Source organism: Aedes albopictus, chromosome 3, assembly GCF_035046485.1.
Source record: "Aedes albopictus strain Foshan chromosome 3, AalbF5, whole genome shotgun sequence".
Lineage (NCBI taxonomy): Eukaryota > Metazoa > Arthropoda > Insecta > Diptera > Culicidae > Aedes > Aedes albopictus.
Window position 1 is genome coordinate 24868847 of NC_085138.1, and position 24392 is coordinate 24893238.

General features: G+C 43.4%; 2 protein-coding genes across 2 annotated transcripts in view; one reads left to right on the top strand and one right to left on the bottom strand.

Annotated features, from left to right (window-relative positions):
* The window catches only part of LOC109418392 (UDP-glucosyltransferase 2), a 740033-nt gene that overhangs the window by 552647 nt on the left and 162994 nt on the right, over positions 1-24392 (bottom strand). The window lies entirely within an intron of this gene.
* On the top strand, positions 8119-19268 carry LOC109418397 (endothelin-converting enzyme 1-like). The gene is given in 11 exon segments (XM_062860417.1): positions 8119-9835; positions 16546-16730; positions 16793-17440; positions 17505-17730; positions 17785-18369; positions 18430-18589; positions 18653-18701; positions 18765-18880; positions 18883-18963; positions 19019-19053; positions 19055-19268. Coding segments are annotated over 10 exon segments (2184 nt in total). The 5' UTR covers positions 8119-9835; positions 16546-16590; the 3' UTR covers positions 19199-19268.

The following is a 24392-nucleotide window of genomic DNA, read 5'->3' on the forward strand; positions in this document are numbered from 1 at the left end:
GTTATGCGCCTCCGCGGTGGCCGATCGAGCAGTTCACGCAAATGCTGGACCGATTAACGACCGTACTAATAGGGCGAAGGCCGGTGGTAATAGCGGGTGACTTTAATGCCTAGGCCGTGGAATGGGGAAGCCGTTTCACGAACCAGCAGGGTCAGATCCTGCTAGAAACACTGGCCATCTTAGATGTCGACTTGGCTAATGTCGGTACCAAGAGTACCTTTAGTCGAAACGGAGCGGAGTCAATTATTGGCGTGACCTTTTGTAGTCCTGGCCTAACAAGTAGTTGGAACTGGAGAGTAGATGATGGCTACACTCACAGCGACCACCTGGCGGTTCGCATCAGTATCGACTACAACAACAGCAAACAGCGGATAGAAGAAGAGGCGGCTAGGCCAAGGCCAAGCCCTCGCAGGTGGAAGACATCATACTTCGACGAAAGGGTATTTAGGGAGGCGCTCCGCCGTGAGCGAAACTTAATCGGTTTAGACGACGACGAGCTGGTAGCGGTGCTCTCACGTGCGTGTGATGCGACCATGCCTAGGCGAGGCCACCCTAGAAATGGGAGGCTACCGGCTTACTGGTGGACCGACGCGATTGCGGACCTACGGGCTAGGCGGCGGATGCAGCGAGCACGATCAGAGGAAGAGCGAAACGAACGGCGGGTGGTGTTCGCCGCTGCAAAAGCCGCGCTTAAGACCGAGATAAGAGCAAGCAAAAAGGCCTGCTTTGAGGGTCTCTGTCAGAGTGCCAATACGAACCCGTGGGGTGACGCCTACAGGATCGTTATGGCCAAGACGAGAGGTGTGATGGCTCCTACAGAGCAATCTCCAGAGATGTTGGAGGGGATCATTGGAGGACTTTTTCCGCGTCATGATCCTAGTCCTTGGCCTCCTTTCGTAGGACAGCCGGGGACTGGGGCTGGCGATGAGGAGAGGGTCACCGATGTGGAACTTGCGGGGATAGCTAAGTCCCTTAGCGTAGGTAAGGCCCCAGGTCCGGACGGAGTTCCGAACCTGGCCTTAAAAGTAGCTATTGCAGAGGCTCCCGAAATGTTCAGGTCTGCTATGCAGAAATGCCTGAACGAGTTTTCCCAGAAGCTTGGAAGAGGTAGAGCCTGGTACTATTGCCAAAGACGGGGAAACCACCCGGAGACCCGTCGGCATATAGACCAATATGCTTGATTGACACGGCGGGGAAGGTGCTCGAAAAGATCATCCTCAATAGAATGTTGCGGTTCACCGAGGGAGAAAATGGTCTTTCGAGTAACCAGTACGGCTTCCGGAAGGGGAGGTCCACCGTAGACGCTATCTTGTCGGTTACAAAAACCGCCGAGAAAGCACTCGAGCCTAAGAGGAGGGGAATTCGCTTTTGCGCGGTAGTGACTCTGGATGTAAGGAATGCGTTTAATAGCGCCAGCTGGTCTGCTATTGCCGATGCGCTCTTGCGTCTGGGGATACCGGAGTACCTGTACAAGATTCTCGGAAGTTACTTTCAGAATCGTGTACTAGTCTACGACACGGAGGTGGGTCGGAAGTGCTTTCACATAACCTCAGGAGTCCCGCAAGGTTCCATCCTGGGTTCGGTGTTATGGAATGTCATGTACGACGAGGTGTTGAGGTTAGAGTACCCAGTGGGAGTGGTGATTGTCGGATTTGCCGACGACATTACGCTCGAAGTCTACGATGAAACGATCGAGGAGGTAAAGTTGACTACCAACCACTCGATCAAGGTTGTGGAGGCGTGGATGCGGTCCAGGAAACTGGAGCTGGCTCACCACAAGACAGAGGTGACGGTTGTTAACAACCTGAAGTCGGAGCAGCAGACGGAGATCAGTGTAGGAGACTGTACTATCCTGTCAAAGCGCTCCGTCAAACACTTGGGCGTGATGATCGACGATAAGCTTACCTTCGGTAGCCACGTCGATTATGCCTGTAAAAGAGCCTCCACAGCTATTGCGGCACTGTCCCGGATGATGTCCAATAGCTCTGCGGTGTACGCCAGTAAGCGCAAGCTTCTGGCTAGTGTTGCTACGTCCATACTAAGGTATGGCGGCCCGGCGTGGGGCACCGCGCTAAGTACTGCATGCTACCGACGGAAGCTGGAAAGTACTTACAGGCTCATGTGCCTGAGGGTTGCGAGCGCGTACCGTACCGTGTCACACGACGCTCTCTGCGTCATTACTGGTATAGTGCCTATCGGCATCCTTATCAGTGAGGACATGGAGTGCATCGAAATGTGCGTCACAAGAGGCATACGCAGGCCTACCAGGATGGCCCCTATGGTCAAATGGCAGCGCGCGTGGGACAGTTCCACCAAAGGAAGGTGGACCCATAGGTTGATACCGAGGGTAGATAGTTGGATTAATAGGCGCCATGGGGAAGTTACATTCCACCTGACACAGGTCCTTACAGGTCATGGTTGCTTCCGACAGTATCTACACCGTTTCGGGCATGCGGATTCTCCCGAATGCCCAGTGTGCAATGGTTTAGAGGAAACGGTGGAACACGTTTTGTTCGTGTGCCCGCGTTTTCGCACATAATGCGTGACCGCATGCTTGTCACATGCGGAGAGGACACAAACCCGGACAACTTGGTCCAGAGGATGTGTAGGGATGAGTTTGGCTGGAACGCCGTTTCAACGGCTATCACCCATATCGTCTGGGAGCTACAAAGGAGGTGGCGCGTGGACTCGGAGAATGGCTAGTCCAGATGCAGTACAAGAGGTGGTCCAGGGGTTCGGAGTCGGCTTCGTAGGTCATACCGGTGCCCTGCGGTCGAGATCGACCCTTACAGCGATTAAGTGGCCGCGGAGAGGAAGTCCCGGTAGCGGTGCTGTCGTGGCGTCGGTCTACTGGGTTGGATACGAGCCCGCGGTTGGAAAGGGGTCCCCGGCAAGGGTCGGGGTAGGTGAGATCCTGCTGTCTGCAACCTACGGGTGCATCTGATAGGGCCTGAAGGGTAGTGATACCCTTCCTTACGGGCAGGTCAGATCGGGTTGCACGTGGGCATCAGTTCTTGATCAGCAATTGGGCGCGGGCGGGGTTGACCCTGCCCGCCTTCCGAGGACAAAGGGAGTGGCGAGGACCACTCGGGAAACTGGCTAAGCACCAGCATGCTACCGTGATGGACTCTCCAAAGCGAGTCATCGATGTTCGTTGCTGCAGGCTACGCAGCTAACCTTGTGGGTGCGATGTGCACTAGCCCCTCTCTGAAGCAATACCTTCTTGGTGGTTCCGGAGAGACGTAGGGTTTGGCGACCATAGGAATGGTTGCCCCTTAGGATTAGAAATTCCTAGACAAAACCGAAGCTATGAAAGCAACTAATGCTGCGAACGAAAGGCAACCTGCCAGACAAAATACGATTACAGGATTGACTGATGGACCAACAACATTTATGAAACCTCGTCATCCTGTCATCGGAAATTGTTATCCACTAGGGTAACAGGGCAAAATATATGTTCTGTGTTGTATTTGTCCAATTGTGATGTCCTAATTTATTACGCATTTGTAAGGTTCCACTATAATATGTTATATTTTAATGTGCATTTGTAGTGCTTCATTATTTTTTCGTAATAGACTTTCGTTTTATTTTGTAAACTATTGCAATCTGTGCTCATATTTTGAAAGAAGGGGTTATGGATATGACTGAAAACAGTTTGTAAAAATTGAACTCAAATAAATAATTCCCTTGGAGATTTGTACCAGTTTTGGTGCGTTTAAAGATATTATTTTCTCAATAATGTATGATTGTATTTAATCTCGGAATTCAAGCAATCTTTTTTTAAATTATGTAATTGTTGCTTACTGTATGCCTTGTAGGTTGAATTTTTATCTAAAATAATATCCATCTCTTCGATATCCATGTTGCCTTTCTCGCAAGAAATTTATCTGAATTTGAGATTTTGAGCATCTTTATAATAATTAGGTTTATTGAATAATTACATCCCTTGCATTTCCAACACATTTATAACGTAGTTGTCTCCTTTACAACTTCGCGTAGGTCAAGATTTTTGAATCCTGGTCATAGTAGAAGCTGTCTTCTAACAGTCTGCGATAAGTTTGCGCAACCTTCTTTCATTAACGTGTATTTTAACTTCAGCTTATTCTATACTCAGTCACAACCTTTTAGTTACAAAGCATGAATCGGAAATCTTAATATATATTGCGATCCTTTGGATGCTGGTATATGAATATTTTGTTGGAAGCAGATTCTATGCGCTTGAAGTAGACTGCGTATTTGTCAAAGTACATAATGAGCTCACTCTCCTTTTTGGCACTTCATACAACAATTGATGTATATTAACATCCAACACCTTGCTTTTTCTATAACGAGGAACCTACAATATGGCAGTCCTGCACACCGCCTATTTCAATTGATGAAACTTGGCAGCTCGACTTCATTTTTTTAGATTATTATCGGTATGATTAAAGTTTGTTTTTACAAAAAAAAATTACTGAAGTGTTTCTATGATATCTGAATTGAGTTAGGTACAGTCAGAGCATCTTTGAAAAATCGTAACTCTTATCTAATCTTATACATACGCAGCCAGTACGGAATCACCCTGGAATCACCCTGGAAAACAATCGTGTTTAGTGGGTACGAGGAGAGAGTAGTCCTGGATTTTGCTTTTGTTGTAGAAGACGGCCTGTCAGACCTACACTACCCTAACCTTCTGTTAGGGTGTCTGTTGAGCAGATTATCCCCCTATGGTTTAGAAGGAAAAACACACACACACACACACACACACACACACACACACACACACACACACACACACACACACACACACACACACACACACAGACATAACCAACGTAGGTAGCACCAGTACGTATCGTAGGGAAGGTAGGCAGTCTATCATCGACGTCATCTTTTGTAGCCCTGTGCTGATGAGAGCGATAAACTGGAGAGTGAGTGAGGAATACACCCACAGCGACCATCAAACCATCCGGTACCATATTGGAGGCAGGACTCGGCTAGTGACAAGTGGAACACAACTGAATGACCGGAGGTGGAAGACATCTAACTTCAACAAGGACGTGTTTGTGGAGGCGCTAAGGCTGGAAGACAACTCACTGAATCTCAGTGCAGACGAGCTGGTAGCGGAACTATCCCGTGCGTGCGACGCGACAATGCCAAGGGTGGGTAACCCAAGAAACAGTCGACACCCCGTCTACTGGTGGAACCCAACGATTGCTGATCTGCGTGCACAGTGCTTACGAGCTAGAAGGAGGATGCAGAGGGCTAGAAATGACGGTGATAGGGAGCAACGAAGGCTACCTTACAGAGCAGCAAGAGCCGCTTTGAATAAAGCGATTAAGCTCAGCAAGAAAGCTTGTCTTGACGAACTCTGTCACAAGGCCAACGTGAATCCTTGGGGCAGCGCATACAAAGTAGCCATGTCGAAGATAAAAGGTTCTGCGGTACCACCCGACAGGTGCCCGGAAAAGATGAAAGTTATCATCGAGGCACTGTTTCCGACGCACGAGCCGATAATCTGGCCGCCCACACCGTACGTCAATCAGGAAAGCTACGTCGAAGAGATCAGGGTAACTAATGAAGAGTTGACCGCGGTAGCGAATGCCTTGCCAACCGAGAGAGCCCCAGGCCCGGACGGAATACCAAACGTGGCCCTAAAAGCAGCAATCCACGAGAACCCGGATATGTTCAGCAGCACATTACAAAAGTGTATACAGGAGGGTAGTTTCCCTGACATCTGGAAACGGCAGAAGTTAGTGCTGCTACCCAAGCCAGGTAAACCTCCCGGAGACCCATCAGCATACCGGCCGATATGCCTGTTGGATACTGTTGGCAAATTGCCGGAAAGAGTGGTCCTGAACAGGCTAACGAAGTTCACGGAGTGCGAGACCGGTCTGTCAGAGATGCAGTTTGGATTCCGTAAAGGGAGGTCGACAGTAGAGGCCATCAGAACTGTTGTGGATGCTATGGAGACGGCGCAGAAGCAGCAGCGAAGAGGAAACCGTTACTGCGCGGTGGTCACCCTGGATGTCAAAAATGCCTTCAACAGCGCCAGCTGGGTAGCAATCGCCGATTCGTTACACAGGTTGAGGGTGCCTGAGTATCTGTGCCAGATCCTGCAAAGCTATTTCCAGAATCGCACACTTACCTACGAGACAGACGCCGGGAAGAGGAGTGTGGCTATTACTGCGGGCGTTCCACAGGGATCCATTTTGGGCCCGACCCTCTGGAATGCTATGTATGACGAGGTCCTAAAACTGGAGCTACCCAGAGGAGTGAAGATTGTTGGCTTCGCGGACGATGTGGTGCTGCTAGTGATCGGTGAGTCACGAGAAGAGGTTGAAGTATTGGCCACGGAGGCGGTAGACGTAGTGGAAGAGTGGATGCGCTGGAAGAAGCTATCGCTAGCGCACCACAAGACCGAGCTGATGATTATCAGTAACCGGAGGACAGTGCAGCATGCACGAATGATGGTTGGCGAATGCATTATCGACTCAAAGCGTGAAGTCAAACACTTGGGAGTTATGTTGGACGATCGACTGAACTTCAACAGTCATGTCGACTATGTCTGCAAGAAAGCCACGGCTATGATCTCAGCACTATCCCGGATCATGCCCAACAACTCTGCGATTAGCAGCAGCAAGAGGAGGTTACTAGCGAGCGTATCATCGTCCACCGTAAGGTACGCAGCCCCAGTGTGGTCGACCGCATTGAAGACTGGAAGAAATCGCGTCCAACTTGATCGTACGTTCAGACTGATGGCGCTGCGCGTGTCAAGTGCGTACAGAACCATTTCGTCAGACGCCGTGTGTGTGATAGCCGGGATGATCCCTATTTGCCTTCTACTGGAAGAAGATAGCGAATGCTACAGGGACCGAGGCACAGGAGGACCTCGGTAGAGAGCGCGAGCCAGTACACTATCCAAGTGGCAGCAGCAGTGGGATAACGCTGTGAATGGCAGGTGGACCCATCGTCTAATTCCCAACTTGTCGATGTGGATCACCAGAGCACACGGAGAGGTCAACTTTCACATGACTCAGTTTTTGTCCGGTCATGGGTGCTTTATAAGCAGTATCTGAACAGATTCGGCCATGCCCGGTCGCTGATATGTCCTGAGTGCCGGGACACGGAAGAAACACCGGTACATGTTACCTTCAGTTGCCCAAGGTTCACGCGCCTGCGAGGAGAAATGGCAGCAATTGTCGGCGCCGACGTAAATGTGGACAATATCGTCGAGCGTATGTGCAGCGAGGAAGAAAAAAGGAACACGGTGAACAGGATTGTAGTTCAGATCATGTCGGCACTACAGCGAAATTGGCGGGAGGAACAACGAACGGTTTCGGGAGATATTCCTTCGCCGGAGAACTCTCCGACGGAGTCGGCCGGGGGCTAGCCGAGTATCACGTGTCGTCGTGTCGTACATGTTAGAAATCTGTATAGCGGAGTAGAGAATAGCATGAGGAGTGTTAGTAACCGAAATTAGTCGCTAAATGGCGGCTTAATTAGTACTAACCTAGGTACTAACACATTACTAACTGGAGCCAAATGGCTCGGCATGTGGCATGGTAAATGTGGCTAACATACAAGAAGGTCGCTAAATGGCGAATGTTTAATCGAAATAGAATAACAAATTGCACGGGAGCCAAAAGGCTCAGTACGAAGACTAGAATAACAAATTGGTGATGGTGCACAAGGCACATAACGCCTCCCCTCCGAAGAAATACTGCATGGTGGTACCGGAGGGGAATTTAAGGTGGAGGTGAACTAGGAGAGTGTTTTTAGTGGGTAGGCGCACATTCGAATCCCACACAGCGTCTTTAGAAGATTTTTGGACTCCTAGAATAAAAAACACACACACACACACACACACAGCATCTCAACTCGTCGAGCTGAGTCGATTGGTATATAACACATCACCCCTCCGGGGGCTCTATCAAATTCTCGTTTTTGGAGTGAACATATAGCGTTTCCGTACACCTTGGTGTACAAGAAAGGCAAAAAGCCGAAAAAAAAGGAAATAACCGCAATAGCTTTGTTGTCTTTTCAGTGAATTTGCCGACCTTATGTGGGATATTCCGGCTTTTTTGAGCTGTAAAAACTTGTGTCGTCCCCCTGACGAATTAATGAGACTCGTTAGAAGTTTTTAATGGTTTTAACCTTACCCAGTCAATAGCGATCGTATAAGTTGATAAAATGGAGGCGATATGCGTACATTTTAGATTCGCCTAGGGAGGCATGCACGCATATGGCCTCCACTTTATCATCTTATGCAATATCTTATACGATTACTGGTTGTCTGGGTAGGCTACTTCATCTCGGGATCCATGCAATACTTCCCTTGCGAAGGAAGAACTCACGTTTTGTGAGCTTGTCGGGAGTGGGATTCGATCCCAGGTCCTCGGCATGATAGTCACGTGCTTTAACCATCACAGCAGGTCCACTCCACTCTCACAAGAAGTTTTGTGATGCATTCTACACGGAAAAAATTCTGCCCGCTCAATTCAAGGGGAAACCCCTCAACTATCCAACATCCCAATCAACATGATCAGAAATGCTTTTCCTATTAATTCGAAATGCTGTCAGTGTTGATTTGAGAACCAAGACAAACCCTCCGGAGAAATCAACTGAAGAACACTTTGATTCGCACTAATTTACAAAACAGTACGATCTAAAGTGAAAAGCTGATGATTTCATAAAGACTGCATTGGGCATGCAAGTAAATATAGATGACAGGTGGTAGAAAGTGTTCTACTTTGATTTGCACCTCTCTAACAGATATGAAGTGGTGTAGTGGTTGAACAGATGATCATGACTCTGAAGGTCCTGGAATCTAATCTGGGTGCGGGCATACTTTTTTTTTAATTCTTGTTTTGAAATCAAAACATTCTCAACAACGAATTGAAGGGAACTTCCAAAAATATTGAAGACGCTATGGATGTTCTTTTCCAACTGATATTCAATTGAAATCGAATGTATTGAACAGTAGTGCGAATCCAAGTGTCAATCACTTTATATCAGCGTGCAGCTTTTTCACCGTGTAATTAAAAAAATCTCAGAAACTGCTCTTGGAATTTTCTCAACCGAAATATCGTTCGAATGTATAATTGAAACATTAAAGGCTCTCTTCGCATCAAAACAAAGGCGTCACCGTGCTTGGATTTGACCAATGTAAGAGATATGCCAGAATCTTCCATTAGAAAATTATTCAAACTTTTCCTGAGGAGTTTATGTGAAAATATTTGAAAATTGCACCTGACATCCCCGATGTGCAGGTGGCGTATTGCCGCTCTGACACTAAAACGAATAGCGCCACTTTCGCTACAAGAGCGAGTGGTGTGCTGTTCGCACCAGGTAATCTGTACAGCGCACCACTTCGTGTTATCAGCAGAATTCCCATATCCGTTTCGCATGCGTAGCGTCGCTGCATGACGAGAACTTCAGCTTCCAGGCAATTCCCGACTGCACTGAGATTAAAGAGGTTCCAATGAACTGTATGTCCCACTCATGACTCATTACGGGAACAATCAGAATGTGCGTAAACAAAAATCACAACACAAGACCCTCTCGTTTTTTCTCACGTCAACCTTCACGCGCCTACGACAAATTCGTACTCTTGAATAAAATAAAATCGACACATTTTGAATAATGTCCACGAGAAGACGTTATCGGCGTAATCGCACACTATTTAATTGTCGAAAGTACTGTTCCGTGTCACAGTTATTCGAGGAGGCACGACCAGAGTAGTCGTCGGCGAATCGGAAGGTTGCAGGTCCGAAGGTTTTTTTTTTTTCGGTGATCGGTGAATCGGCGCGAAAGGTAGCGAAATCGTGATTGCTTCGAGGATCGTGAAATTTGAGTGAGTGATGTGTGGTAACTGATGATATCCAGAACAGAAAAAAGGATTCTTGGGTCACAGTGATAAAAATCAAACAGTACTGAAGTGTAACGAAACGACAGATTACGAGCAATTAATATTCAATCCTGAATGAATCTGTAGCAATGTGAAAACTTCTGCAATTGCCACTACATGTGTATGATGTGTATGATCGTGATCATCAAACCAGTCAGTGAAGTGATCGTGCCAGTCAAAATGTGCTAGGTTATTCGAACTGTTCGTCACCCAGGCAACGCACATGTCACATAAGTGTCACGAAAGCGCACATTTGTTGCGTAGAAGTCACTGTGACTTATTTCTAACAAGTACTTACTTGCTAGAAGTAAGACACAGTAACTTTTGCGGAAACCTGCGCTGCCGTGACTTTTCTGTGACTTGTGTGTTGCTTAGGTCAGTTCTTAACTCGTAGTCTGCGGTTGTAACATTAAAGGTTAAAAATTCAACGGAGGCTTTCTAGTACACTAAGGTCTTTTTTTACACGGTTTTTTTACACGGTTTTTTTTACACGGTTTTTTTTACACGGCTTTTTTTTACACGGTTTCGCGAATTAACACGGTTTTTTCAACTTTCTCGCGCTAAGTGTCTAGAAGGGAACTCTTACTAAAAGGAAGAAATGGGATTTATGGGAAAGGGTGGCAAGGGAGTTGAAAAGTGGTATGAGGTGAAGGCGGATGATGATGTAAGAGGTCTGTAGGAAAGGGATGTGTAGGGGGGGGGGGTCTGTTCCTATAAGGGGGGGGGGTAATATATGGGGGGCTAGGAGGGGTTAAATGGGGGGTTTCCTAAAGGTGCTTTCTGGAGTATGGTTCAGCGTCCTACAGGTCCATGGAGCATAGTTCTGAAGAGAAGTAATTTTCAAGGATATTCTAGGGCATCCAAGAACTTCCGCGAATAAAGGCCTTAAGATCTACAAGTGTAATGGATGGATTGTAGTTACATTACTGATACGGTGCAACATCATACAGGTCTTTAGAGCATAGTTCTGTAGAGACGTAGTTTTTAAAGATATTCTAGGACCTCCAAAAACTTCCGACAGTTCAGGCCTGAAAATCTACGAGCGTAATCAATTAATTTTGGCTATATTATTGATGGGGTGTAACATCCTACAGATCCATGGAGCATAGTTCTGTAGAAAAGAAATTTCCCAAATATGCTCTAGGTCATCCAAGAATTTCCGCGAATAAAGAATTCAAGATCTACAAGCGTAAAAAATGGATTTTTGTCACATTACTGATACGGTGTAACATCCTACAGGTTCATGGAGCATAGTTCTGAAGAGAAGTTATTTTCAAGGATATTCTAGGGAAACCAAGAACTTCCGCGAGTAGTGGCCTTAAGATCTACAAGCGTAATCGATGGATTGTAGTTACATTACTGATATGATGTAACATCCTACAGGTCTTCAGAGCATAGTTCTGTAGAGACGTACTTTTCCAAGATATTCAGGACCTCCAAGAACTTCCGCGAGTATATGCCTGAAGATCTTCTAGCGTATTCAATCAACTGTTGTTACATTACTGATACGGTGTAAAGTCATACAGATTTATTGAACACGGAGATGTCATTTGCAAAGATGTTCTAGGTCATCCAAGAACTTCCGCGAGATAAGGTCTTAAGATCAGAATCAAGCATAATCAATAGATTATTGTAATATTACTGATGCGGTACAACATCCCACAAGTTCATGGAGCATGGCTCTGTAGAGAACTTTTTTCCAAAGATATTCTAGGTCATCCAGAATTTCCACGAGTGCAGAATTTAATATCTACAAGCGTAATTGATGGATTTTTTTTCTACATTTTTAATATGGTGTAACATCTTACAGGTCTATGGAGCATGGTTCTGCAGAGAAGTTATTTTCAAAGATGATCTAGTACATCCAAGAACTTCTACGAGTCAAGGCCTCAAGATCTATAAACAAAATCGATCGGTAATAGTTGCATTACTGATGCCATGTAACATCCTATAGGTCTATGAAGCATGGTTCTGTAGAGATCTACTATCCAAAAACAATCTGGATCATTCTAGAACTTCTGCAAGTAAAAGCCGTAAGATCTACAAGTATTAAAATGAAATGTTGTTACATAACTGATGCGGTGAAACATCCTAAAGGTCTTTGGCGCAAGATTCCGTTAACGTGTTCTAGGTCATCCAGATCTTCCGCAAGTAAAGGTCTGAATCTACTAGTGTAATTAATCAATTGCTTTTACATTACTTATACGGTGTAACATCATACAGATTTATGAAGCACGGTTCTATAGAGAAGATATTTTCAAATATTTTCTAGGTAATCCAAGATCTTTCGCGAGTAAAGGCCTTAAGATCAATAAGCATAATCAATGGAGTTTTGTTGCATTACTGATCTTGTGTAACGTCCTACAGGTCCATGGAAGACAGTTCTGTAGAGTCTTGATTTCCAAGAGTGCTTTAGGTCTTCCAAGTACTCTTGCGTATATAGACCTTAACAAACAACTATCGACAGTAGCATCACGCTTGTGATGTATGTAATAAACGTTATTTCATGTAATAAACGTCAATCACGGATTATCACTGCACGATATGCAGGCATTGGGATTAAAATTGCAAACATTTGCATTATGGTAAACAATTGGACCGCAATTCCAGATGTAGTATTGCAACAATGCATTTGGATATTTATTATGCGGGAAACGTTATTTTCGGACGAGTGATTTATTGGCCGAAAGAAATTCGAGCGTTTATTATTCAGGTATTTGGAATTCGGACGAATGATATTCGAGTTTTGTTTCCAAAGCATCTCTCTTTTGGAGTATAATGGGGTACTTATTGAGTATGTATAATCGATAAAACTAACTTATCAGTCAACCAAATTTATGTTTCGTAGCGACCAAACCCAAACAGAAATTACCCAATCATCTCTCTTTTGAATTCTTTACCAATGCGCCGAAATAAGTCCGAAGTTGACCAAAGTTCATAACTATCGCAGTCGCAGTTGACAACCGGTAAACCTCAAGGATGTTGCATCGCATCAGTAATGAAACAACAATTCAATAACAAATTTTGAAAACGACGTATAATCAATGGTGTAGCATTGATTATACGTCGTTTTCAAAATTTGTTATTGAATTCATTGATTACGCTTAGAGATCCTAAGGGTTTTTTCACGGAAGTTCTTGGAAAACATAGAATATCTTTGGAAATTAGTTCATTACACAACAATTCTCCATGGACCTGTAGGATCTTGTACAGCATCAATAATATAATAAAAACCCACATATTACCCTTGTAGATCTTAAGGCCTCTACTCGCGGAAGTTCTTGGAGGACTTGGAATATCTTTGGAGATTCGTTCTCTTCACCTCTATTATGATCTTGCACCGTATAAGTAGTGTAACAACAAGGCACCGAATACTCTAGCAAGATGCGATTCACCCCCGGATGAGCTGCAGTGAAACCTTTGGTCCAAACCTTACCCTGTCCATCCCTCAAAATGTGACCTTCTATCCTCGAGCTGCCACGAGTACCCTGGCTTCCACCCATCATTAACAGATATCATTAAAAAGCTATTACTCTGTATAATGTATACTATTAAGTACAAAGAAAGATCCTCGGCTCCGTAAAGCGTTATACGCGATTGAGCCCCTAATAAATGAAGCAGATAAAAAAAGTAGTGTAACAACAATCCATTGATTATGCTTGTAGATCTTCAGGCTTTTACTCATGGAAGTTCTTGGAGTACCTAGAAGATGTTCGGCAATTATTTCTCAACAGAACTATGTTCCCTGGACCTTTAGGACGCTATACTGTATCAGTAATGTGACAACAAACCATTGATAACGCTTGTAGATCTTCAGGTCTATACTCACGGAAGTTCTTGGGAACTTCCATTGATTGCGCTTATAAATTTTAAGGCCTTTACTTGTGGAAGTTCTTGGAGGTCCTAGATCATCTTTGAAAATTATTTCTCTACAGAACTATGCTCCCTGGACCTGTAGGACGCTACACTGTATCAGTAGTGTAACAACAAGCCATTGATAACGGTTGTAGATCTTCAGGTCTTTACTCGTGGAAGTTCTTAGAGGACCTACAACATCTATGGAAATTATATCCTTACAGAAAAATGGTTCATGGACCTGTAGCATTCTACAACGTATTAGAAATGTAACAACAATCCATTGATTACGCTTGTAGATCTTAAGGCCGTTACTCGCGGAAGCTCTTGGAGGTCCTAGATCATCTTTGGAAATTATTTCTCTACAGAACTATGCTCCCTGGACCTGTAGGACGCTACACTGTATCGGTAATGTGACAACAAACCATTGATAACGCTCGTAGATCTTCTGGTCTTTACTCATGGAAGTTCTTGGGGGACCTAGAACATCTGTGGAAATTAGTTTCTTACAGAAAAATTGTTCATGAACCTGTAGCATGTTACAACATATTAGAAATGTAACAACAATCCATTGATTACGCTTGTAGATCTTAAGGCCTTAACTCGCGGAAGTTCATGGAAGACCTAGCATACAGGGGATAGACAAAATGATCGGGACAGGTAAAATTTTCACTTTTCAAAAAATGTTCAACTAGCTGTAACTTTTCAAAAAGTGCATCGAATATTCTCAAATTTTTACTGTAAGTTCATCAACTAGTTGTGCATCAGTGGCCCAATTTTGGAGAAGATCGGGCCATTTTCCACGAATTTATAAGGATTCTTGAAAAAGGTAAAATTTCCCGATAGCCAACTTTGAGCTGTTATATCTCCGGATTTAATGAACTGATTGCAATGAAATTTTGACCATTCACGACTTCTATAATGAACTCTGGACAACATTTGACTTAACTTGAATTTTTTAACAAGAGTAATAGTTATAGCGATTTTATTTTTTTCACGACTTTTTAGCAAATTGGTATATTTTTAAAATGTATTCCATTACTTTTCCAATTTATTGGAGGCTATGTTGTTACTCTCCTTCAAAACACATTTATATATGAGTCAAAAAGAGGGAAATTAAACGAACTTTAATTTGCATCTTGAATATTGAAACGATGTTGAATTTTTGGATAATTTGGTGTTTTATCAGAAAAATTATCTAATCGTTATAATTTTCTTCCGTGTTAAAAAAAATAAGTTAACTCAACGGTTTTTCATAGCTCATTATATAGGTCATAAATGGTCAAAATTTCATTGCAATCGGTTCATTGAATCCGGAGATATAACAGCCCAAAGTTAGCTATCGAATAATTTTACCTTTTCCAAGAATCTTTATAACTTCGTGGAGAATGGCCTGTTCTCTTCCAAATTTGGACCACTGATATACAACTAGTTGATGAACTTACAGTAAAAATTTGAGAATATTTGATGCACTTTTCGAAAAGTTACAGCTAGTTGAACATTTTTTGAAAAGTGAAAATTTTGCCTGTCCCGATCATTTTGTCTATCCCCTGTATCTTAAGAAATGAATACTTTTCAGTACAATGCTCAATGGACCTCTGTGATGTTACAACGTATCGGTAATGTAGCAATAAACCGTTGGCTATGTTTGTAGTTCTTGTGGCCTTTACTCGCGGAAGTTCTTGGAGATCAAAATTGGAGGTCAAGTTTGAAAATTATTAATTCACAGAACAATGCTCCGTAGACCTGTAGGATGTTGAACAGTATCAATGATGTAACAACAATCAATCGATTACGCTCGTAGATATAAAAGCCTTTACTCGCGAAAGTTCCTGGGTGTCCTGGAACATCTTTCTCTACACCACCATGCTTCGTGGACCTGTAGGGTGTTGACAGTCTCCTTGATTCTTCATTTCGTCCGTCTAGACAGTCCTTAACACCCCAAAATATCCTTTGCGATCTTCCTTTGAAACAGTATGCACTCTGCTCCCCATAACCCATCCCTTGTCCCCTTCCCCACTAACCCCTAGATTCAACCCACTACCACCCCTCCCCCTCCCCCCCCTTTCCTTATTAACTCACTAAAACAAACCTCGAATATCTAAAGGTGAGGACATTTGAAATATTTTCAGATCTCCCTCAGTTTTTTTTTACACGGATTCCCGAATTAGCACGGTATTTTTTACACGGTTTCGCGAATTAACACGGTTTTTTTTACACGGTTTCGCGAATTAACACGGTTTTTTTTACACGGTTCTTTTTACACGGGACGTATCCCCCGTGTAAAAAAAGACCTTAGTGTATTCTTTTGAAGGTCAACAGGCACACCCAGACCATTGCATTGGACCAGTTCTAGACCATCCAAACTGTCCAAAAGCTAAGAACACAAACAATGTTGTCACAATGTTAATTGTCCATATACGGTGGCGCCTTTGTTTACATGCGGCAAACGAAAGAAAAGTTTGCTTCATTGATCCATTGTATTGGTGTTTGCCAGGGGGATTGACACTTCCTTTGCTAACCGCAAGAATCTGCATTTACCCTTTGCTATAACCGTCGTTAACCGCGTCTGACTGCTGCTCAGTTAGCAGCGGTTAGCGACGGTTAGGAACGGATAATGCGGATTTTCCGGTTAGAGAAGGATATGTCATTCCCCTTGGTATTTGCTCATACCAGTTTGCGAAGCACAGTGTGATTAGCATTGAGCAAATTGTTTTCCGTGACTGTTTCTATCTGTCTGTTTTAATACTCTAATCCATCTAGCAAATTTATCATATACTAAAAAAGGAAACTTTCATCAGGAAACCGAGTTTTAAATTGAACTGATAAAACGCCAATATAACAGCATGGCTACACAAATTGAGGTCAAGCTCATGGGTGAGCTCAACTGGAACTCTACTCCATCAATTCTCTCACCTATGAACGTAGAAGCAGCTTCAAGATTCAGGACCTTCCAGCCGACAGCTATGACCTGCAGCAAAGAGAGGTAAGCAAGCCGACGGACTTAACAATCGCAACCTTTTATCGATCAACAACTTCCCAATCTAGCTCCTGCCACGTGTTCTGCAGACGGCTCTTCATCTGCATACTCCTCGTTGCCGTAGTCGTTCTCTCGTCGGTCGTCTTCGCCGTCAACAACTACCCTTCTACCAAGCCAGAAGTCTGCCACACTAAAGAATGCCTCCGTGCGGCGGCCGCCTTCAAGCAGAACATGAACCTCCAAGCGGACCCGTGCGATGACTTCTACTCCTACGTCTGCGGAAACTGGACTGACGATCATCCCCGTCCGGCGCAGCATAAATACTACAACTGGTACGAAGAACGTCAGACGAAGATCTATCGAAACATACGAATGCATCTGGAAGCCAACGTCAGCCAATCGGATCCGAAGCCGGTTGCCCAGGCCAAGGTCATGTACAAGGCGTGCCGGAGCGGAGCTGATCGGTATTCGGAGTTTACAGAAGTTAAGCATTACATGGAGGAGTTCGGCCTTCCGTTGATTCCGACGTTGTTGAATGGGACCAAGACTTCCTTGCTGAAGTACGATTTCGACTGGGTTAGCTCGGTGGCTAAGATCCAGAGAAAGCTGGGGTTGGACGTGATCGTGGGGTTCAACATCGTACCAGACCACCAGAACAAAGACCGAAACCGGTTGACTTTGAATCACCAATTCGAATCGGTCAATCCGAGATTTCCGTGAGTTTTTGGGGTTGTAAATTAACAGTTGCTCACCTAATTACTTGTATTTTACTATCGGCAGTACGTACGAATGGTCTAAGCTGTACGCGAAGGCTTACGATCGTCGGCCGGTCGCTGTACGATCCAGTTCGCAGGATACCGATGAGTCAAACGATACTATGGAACTGGCGAAATCGTTCGCGAACTTGATCGCGGCAATTCATCCAAGCTTCGATACCAGTAAGAGAGGCAAGAAAATGTATTTTTTGGCTGAGGTATTTGAAAAGTTTAATCGATCGCTTCCTAAGGTACGGTAACAGTAGAATTTCTCAATGAGCCTTTGTCAATAAATTTAATTTCAGCCCCTAGATTCAGAAGACGAATCCGAGCCTGAGTACTACACCGTTCAACAGCTCCAGAACGCAACTGATCATCATATCAAACATAACGAATCCTATCCTGTGTGGCAGCGCTACCTAGATACCCTGTTCGCCAACCAGCCCAATATGACACGTTCCGGAGACAAAAAGCTGCAGATGACTCCAGAGAACGTTGAATTTCTCGGACAGCTGATCGACGTAGTTTCCAATCAACCTCCGGTCTTCATCGAACTGTACGTTTGGAAACGGGTAGCCTCGTTCCTGATGGAGCACGAGTTTAGCGACGCCACACTGGAGGAGGAGTGCGCCCAGGTGGTCCATAAACTGATGGGACTAGCCGTAAGCTATGCGATCGCGGACAACAGCTTCCTGGAGCGGACCAAACCTCGCGTAGAGCAGATGTTGACCGACATACGGAACGAGTTCAACCAGATGGTGCTGGACACGGATTGGATGGATGCCGATGCGAAGTACAGTTCGGTGGAGAAGTCCAATAATATGAAGTCATTGGTCGGATTCCCCGCATGGCTACTGAAGAAAAAGAAGCTAGAGGAGCACTATGCAGGGGTATGGGTAGAGTTGAAGGTCTATTAAGGTTAGACGATAAAAGTGTATTTCCCTTTACAGCTGGAGATCAATTCAACCAGTCACGTAGTGAACTGGGTAACCGCGTGGGAGTTCATGAACACGGGATTGCTGAAATCGTGGCAGCATAAGAACAATGAGATGTGGGACATGAATCCAACGCAGGTCAATGCGTATTATGTCTTAGAGCAGAATGTCATCTGTGAGTTGTCAACATAATGATGTGAACGTTCTGAAACTTGTATTGTTTTAAATTCCTCTCCAGACATTCCAGTAGCCATCATACAGTATCCATTCTACTACCTTGGATTGGAGTAAGTATTCAGTATCGTTATCAGAACTCGGAAGTCACTTTTGAAGAACTTGTCTACCGATAGTGCGCTGAATTACGGAGCCCTTGGAAAGACCCTGGGACATGAAATAACCCACGGATTCGACAACGACGGCCGTCAATACGACAAATTCGGCAACGAAAAACGCTGGTGGTCCGATCGCACCCTACAAGAGTACGACAAACGAGCCCAATGTCTGGAGGAACAGTACAGCTCGTACTACGTGCCGGAGGCGGAAGCTTTTGTATGGAGATTCTGAAACTTCTGAAACTTCTAAACTATAACTAGCTTATTTACAGATCAACGGCACGCTGACGCTGGGAGAGAATATTGCCGACAACGGAGGCCTTCGGGAAGCGTTTCGGGCCTATCGGACGTATGTCAAGCGTAATGGTCCCGAACCAGTGTTGCCAGGATTCGAGCATTTCTCCCATGAACAGTTGCTGTTCATTTCGTTTGGGAATGTAAGTTCTCTTTAGCTGAAATTGGACGAGAAGTGTGTAAACATGGTTCCCTTTTCTAGCAATACTGCGAAACGATTAATCCAGGGGGGGCGTAACAGTGTAAGACAAGTAATTCAAAAAAAAATGTTACTTAATTGTAAGCAAGATTTTGACTGAGCTGTTTGCATTTGATATTTGACTTAGACTTTGTGATAAATTGAAGTGATTTGTTAGTTCTGCGTCGATTTAGCATTTGACTAGTCATGTTAAAAGTGTTCTGTTTTTTTTTGTTCACTCATAAAGCTAGTTTCACAGTTTTGTATTAATCCAGTTCCTTGAATTTCTGTCTAATATGCATAGGTATTTGCTTACTACCGTATATTTTGTAAATTTAAACAATAAATAAAATACCATTTTCTAATACATTGTTTCTTTTTTGATTTTTTATGATAAATGGAGTCAGGTTCTGATGGAAATCCTGTTTAGATTCTACGAGAAACCCTTTCCGGGGTTCAAAAGAAATCCTCCCAGGACCTTGTCAAGATAACTTGATAATTCCAAAAGAAACTATGCCAGGATTTCGTTAGAAAATCCTCTTGGAAGTCGTAACACCAAATCCTGGATTTCGGATAAAATATATGATTTCTCAATTATAAATACTTTCTAATCCGACTTTGTTTTTTTTTCTTCGCTTTCTTCTTCTTCTTCACACTTCTTTGGGCACTGGGGATGTCGAAGCAACCGTCCTTAAAAGTTAGCTAAGGGGAAGATCGGGTTCCTTTGTCGGATCCCTGCTGGCGACGGTGGCGATAAAACGCCGGGCAAGTTACTCGCCGTTACTAGCCCTGGTAGTAACCGCAGGAAAACCTTTTGTGAAATCCTGCTTCGTCCTTCTTGACTATTAACTGTAGGGGCGAGAAACTCAATTGGCTGAGCCCCCACAATAAGAACGGAAGGTGTTTGGACCTTTGACGATACCGAAATGGCGGCAGTCCACACCTTGAGCACTTTCACAAGCACTTCACTGTTCCCGAACTGGCACTTTCCCCTTTGGGAACAACTAACGCGCACTCCCGACGATGCTGGGAACAACCCTCCAGCAGGCAAATATCGCGCGGAAGCCAAACGGGCACTTTTCCCGGTCAAATTATGCGGGACAAAAACACCCGTCCGTGGCTCCTCGTGATTCGCAACTTTCTTCTGTTTTGTTGTCATCGTCTCGACCAAACAAACACACCACATCCGTCACCTCTCATATACAGTCAACTTTCGTTCGTTGCACTAATCTTTTAAAGTCTCTTGAAAGTCTTTCACTAACTGGCGTCCAGTTAAAACGTGGCCCAACGAGCGAAAGTTGGCTGTATAGCTATAGCTACTCACCGCTCACAAGCTAAACACAGTATTACACAGTGTATAAGTACACGCAGAAAAATGGCACTTGTTTAAAACAATAAACGCATGGTTGATTTTCAAACTGAGAATTTACTTATTCCAAAGTTTTCATTTACTTAAACTGTCAAAAATTTCGACAAATGAAAATATTTGTATTATCAAACAATAGAACAGTTCACTTTAAACTAGAAATCAGTTTGTCGCTATAGTAAACAGAAAAATCGGTTGATTTGAACTAGAATTTAATTGTGTTTACAATTTATTTTTCTGCGTGATAAACACTAAACGCAACACCAACATTTTTGCTCGGGCACTGCCGACGTCTGACGTCTACCCAACCATCGCGACCACGTGAACGGGTTGCCGCAAAGTAAATAAACATCTAAGGTAAGAGATTCCCGCAAATGTCAAACCGCCTCACCAACACATAAAAAATAGTTATGAAAAATTGTTATTTTTGTCCGGCAGTCCGCATATTTTAGTAAATTTTTCCGAGTTTAATCGTATTTTAAAGTGTTTAAGTGGCGTTATTCTAGAGTTAAATAAGTCCTCTTTCCAGTGCAATTCAACTGAACATCGATTGTAAGTGATTTTATCCATATTTTTTTATTTTTATTTTGCTCATAATAAAAAAATTTCAGCGCTATGTCGAAATGCCATGTTCCGATGTGTACCAGCAAGATCGCTTCGAAGAAAACCCGAGGACAGGAGAATGCCGTAACACCGACCCGGATTTCATTTCACAGATTTCCTGTGAACGAGATTTTGAGGAGGAAGTGGCTGAAATTTCTTGGCCAGCCAACATCAATGAATACTCGAGATTTTTTTGTCTGCTCCCGTCACTTCTCTCCAGAATGTTTGGAAGATTACGGTGTTTTAGATGAAAACATGCAACGACGACGTCTTCGCCAAGGAGGTAGGTCATTTACTTGGTTAAATGTTTAATCAAGATTAAATCAAACAGTATGACACGACCATGTTTATTGTCTTTTGTAGCGGTGCCCAGTATACGATTCCCGGATCAATCGAAAAGTAGAAAGATGCCTGCCACAAATCGGCAAAACGACGTAAGCAGAGCGTTCATGATTAACAAAAATTTTAATCATGATTAATCATTGATGATTAAAATTCCAATTTTGGTGATTATTGATTATGATTAATGATTAATTTGATTTTTAGGATGATTAAAGATTATGATTAATGATTAAAATTGGTTTTATCTGTGATTATTGATTATGATTAATGATTAAAAATAACTCATTGATTAAAAATTCATGATTAATCATGATTAATCAATCACAAAAAACTGGAAATGATTAAAATATATCTATTGTATAACATGTTTTTGAAGTTTCAAAAGTAAAAGATAACTCTGTCCGGGAGATTTTTGAAAAAAGAATCATGAATTATATTATTTAGAACAGCATTTGAACCAATTTAAATTGGTTCATATTTTTATATGATGAATCATTTTTGGTGATGAATGATTAATGATTGATTAATATTTTTTCTTATGATTATGATTACTGATTAATGATTAGATTGCAAAAACAGTGTGATTAAGATTAATGATTAATGATTAAATGAGATTATTTTGTGATTATGATTAGTGATTTTGATTAATCTTAATCATTAATCATGATTAAATTTATGATTAATCATTAACGCTCTGGACGTAAGCCACATCTCATATAAACAGTTTGTGCATGGAATGGATTCAGGTAAAACCCTGGACTCAACAAGCCTGGAATCGTCTACAGCACCAAGGATCGACACGGGCGAGGACACGAACGACTCAGGCATCGCAACGGCTGATCAAGAAATGATCGAGAAAAGCGGCTTAACCACGGAACCTCCCGTAAGCTCGGGAAGTACAATCGCCAAAAGTGCGGCGGTGTGTGAAAAATCTTTCGACGTGGTAAGCTTGGCATGGCAGCAAAAAGTGCGTGAAATGGAGACTAAAATGAACGCTATGGAGCAACAATTAGAGCGAAAAGATTGTGATATAAAAACACTGGTGGCCGAAAACCGGAATTTGAAGCAGGCTTTAGTCAAAAATCAGGAGACTATGGCGGACATCAGCAAAGTACACGATAATCATGTCATCGTCAAAGCTCGTAAACTACTTTCATCGAAATTCACCAAGAATCAAGCTGATCTTATGCTGGGGGTGAAATCTCGAGTGCGATGGACTAATGAGGAGTTGGCTCAAGGCTTTAGTCTGCGCTACTTTGGAGCTCCGGGTCATGACATTGTCACAAAAACTCTCCAGTATCCGTTACCCAAGCTGACCTGCCTCAAAAAACATGCTTCAAGGATGGACATGCGTCAAGGATTTTTGGAAGATGTCTTAAGTATGCTGAAAGCGAAGTCCGTTACTATGTCCGAACAGGAAAAAGTGTGCGTGCTTATATGCGACGAAATGTCGTGTAGTGAGATATATGAGTATGACAAAAAACACGACGACGTTCTTGGTCCTCGTTCTAAAATGCAGGTGTGTAGGATATGGGCATTATGGCAGCGGCTTTTATCCTGAATACTTTATTAAATTTTGTTATTTTCATTTTCTTTAATATCTTTTAACTCAGGTGATGATGATTAAAGGGTTATTCTCGGATTGGAAACAACCAATATACGCTGGATTTGACGTCAGCATGAATCTTGCGTTACATAATGAGGCAATGACTAAAGTACACGCAGCAGGGTTCGAGGTGGTGGCTACGACGTCAGATTGCGGTGGCGGCAATGTGGGGATTTGGAACTCAGTCAATCTCAACGAAGAATTAACGTACATACCGCATCCATCAACTCAGCGTAAAGTGTTCCTGTTTGCTGATGCTCCCCACTTACTGAAATTAATCAGAAATTGGTTAATCGACAATGGATTCGCTTTGCCAGACGGAACCGAAATTACCCACAAGCCTCTTTGGAACTTGGTGGGCAACAAGCACACGGAATCATCTCACCTGTCAACGCAGTCAACGACAACATGTAGCAACTGCCAAATTACTCTCTCGTAAATGTTCCATTGCACTTCAACGAAATGTTAATACCCCCGAGGCTAAACGACTAGCTGAATTCATTTTAAAAGTGAATAATTGGTGGAATATTTTCAACTCACGTTATCCAGATAAAAGCCAAGTTCTCAAACGGTCGTACGGCCTGAATATTGAAGAACAGAACGAAGCACTTCGAGAAATCGAGGAATTTATGAGGACCGCCATTCCGCTTAAGAAAACATGCACGCAGGTGTGCAGCGTAAATTCGAACAATTCGTTATAAGCATGAACTAACAGAACACTGCGATAATAAGTTCGTCCACCCAACAACTTCGTCACCAGGTAGTGTTAGTGTGTCTGGTCGAAGATTTTTTGAATATGGTACGTTACGTTACGCTCAAGTCTTACGTCTGTTTGTCTGTGCTATGAAATATGTTAGAGCTGGTTAATTATTGTTGCAATGCTTCTATGTGAGTTTATGTTTATCACAGATATTGTTATAGTACACGATTTCAAACAATAACACATTTTTAACAGCTCTTCCAGAAAGCAATCCTCATGTCGATATGTTCACTCCGTGGTCTGTATGCTGAAATGAAGAAGCGATTCAACATTTCGTATATAATGACTGCTAAGTTGAACCAAGATGCATTGGAGAACCTGTTCTCTGTCATAAGAGCAAGAGGTGGAGGAAATGATCATCCCTCTCCACTCGAGTGTCTCCGTCATCTACGGGTCATTATTCTAGGAAAAAATATACAGTCCGTGTCAGCTGGTCAATCGACCAAGGACGGTGGCGAGGAAGAATTCGCTATTATGGATATTCGACGGTATTTAAA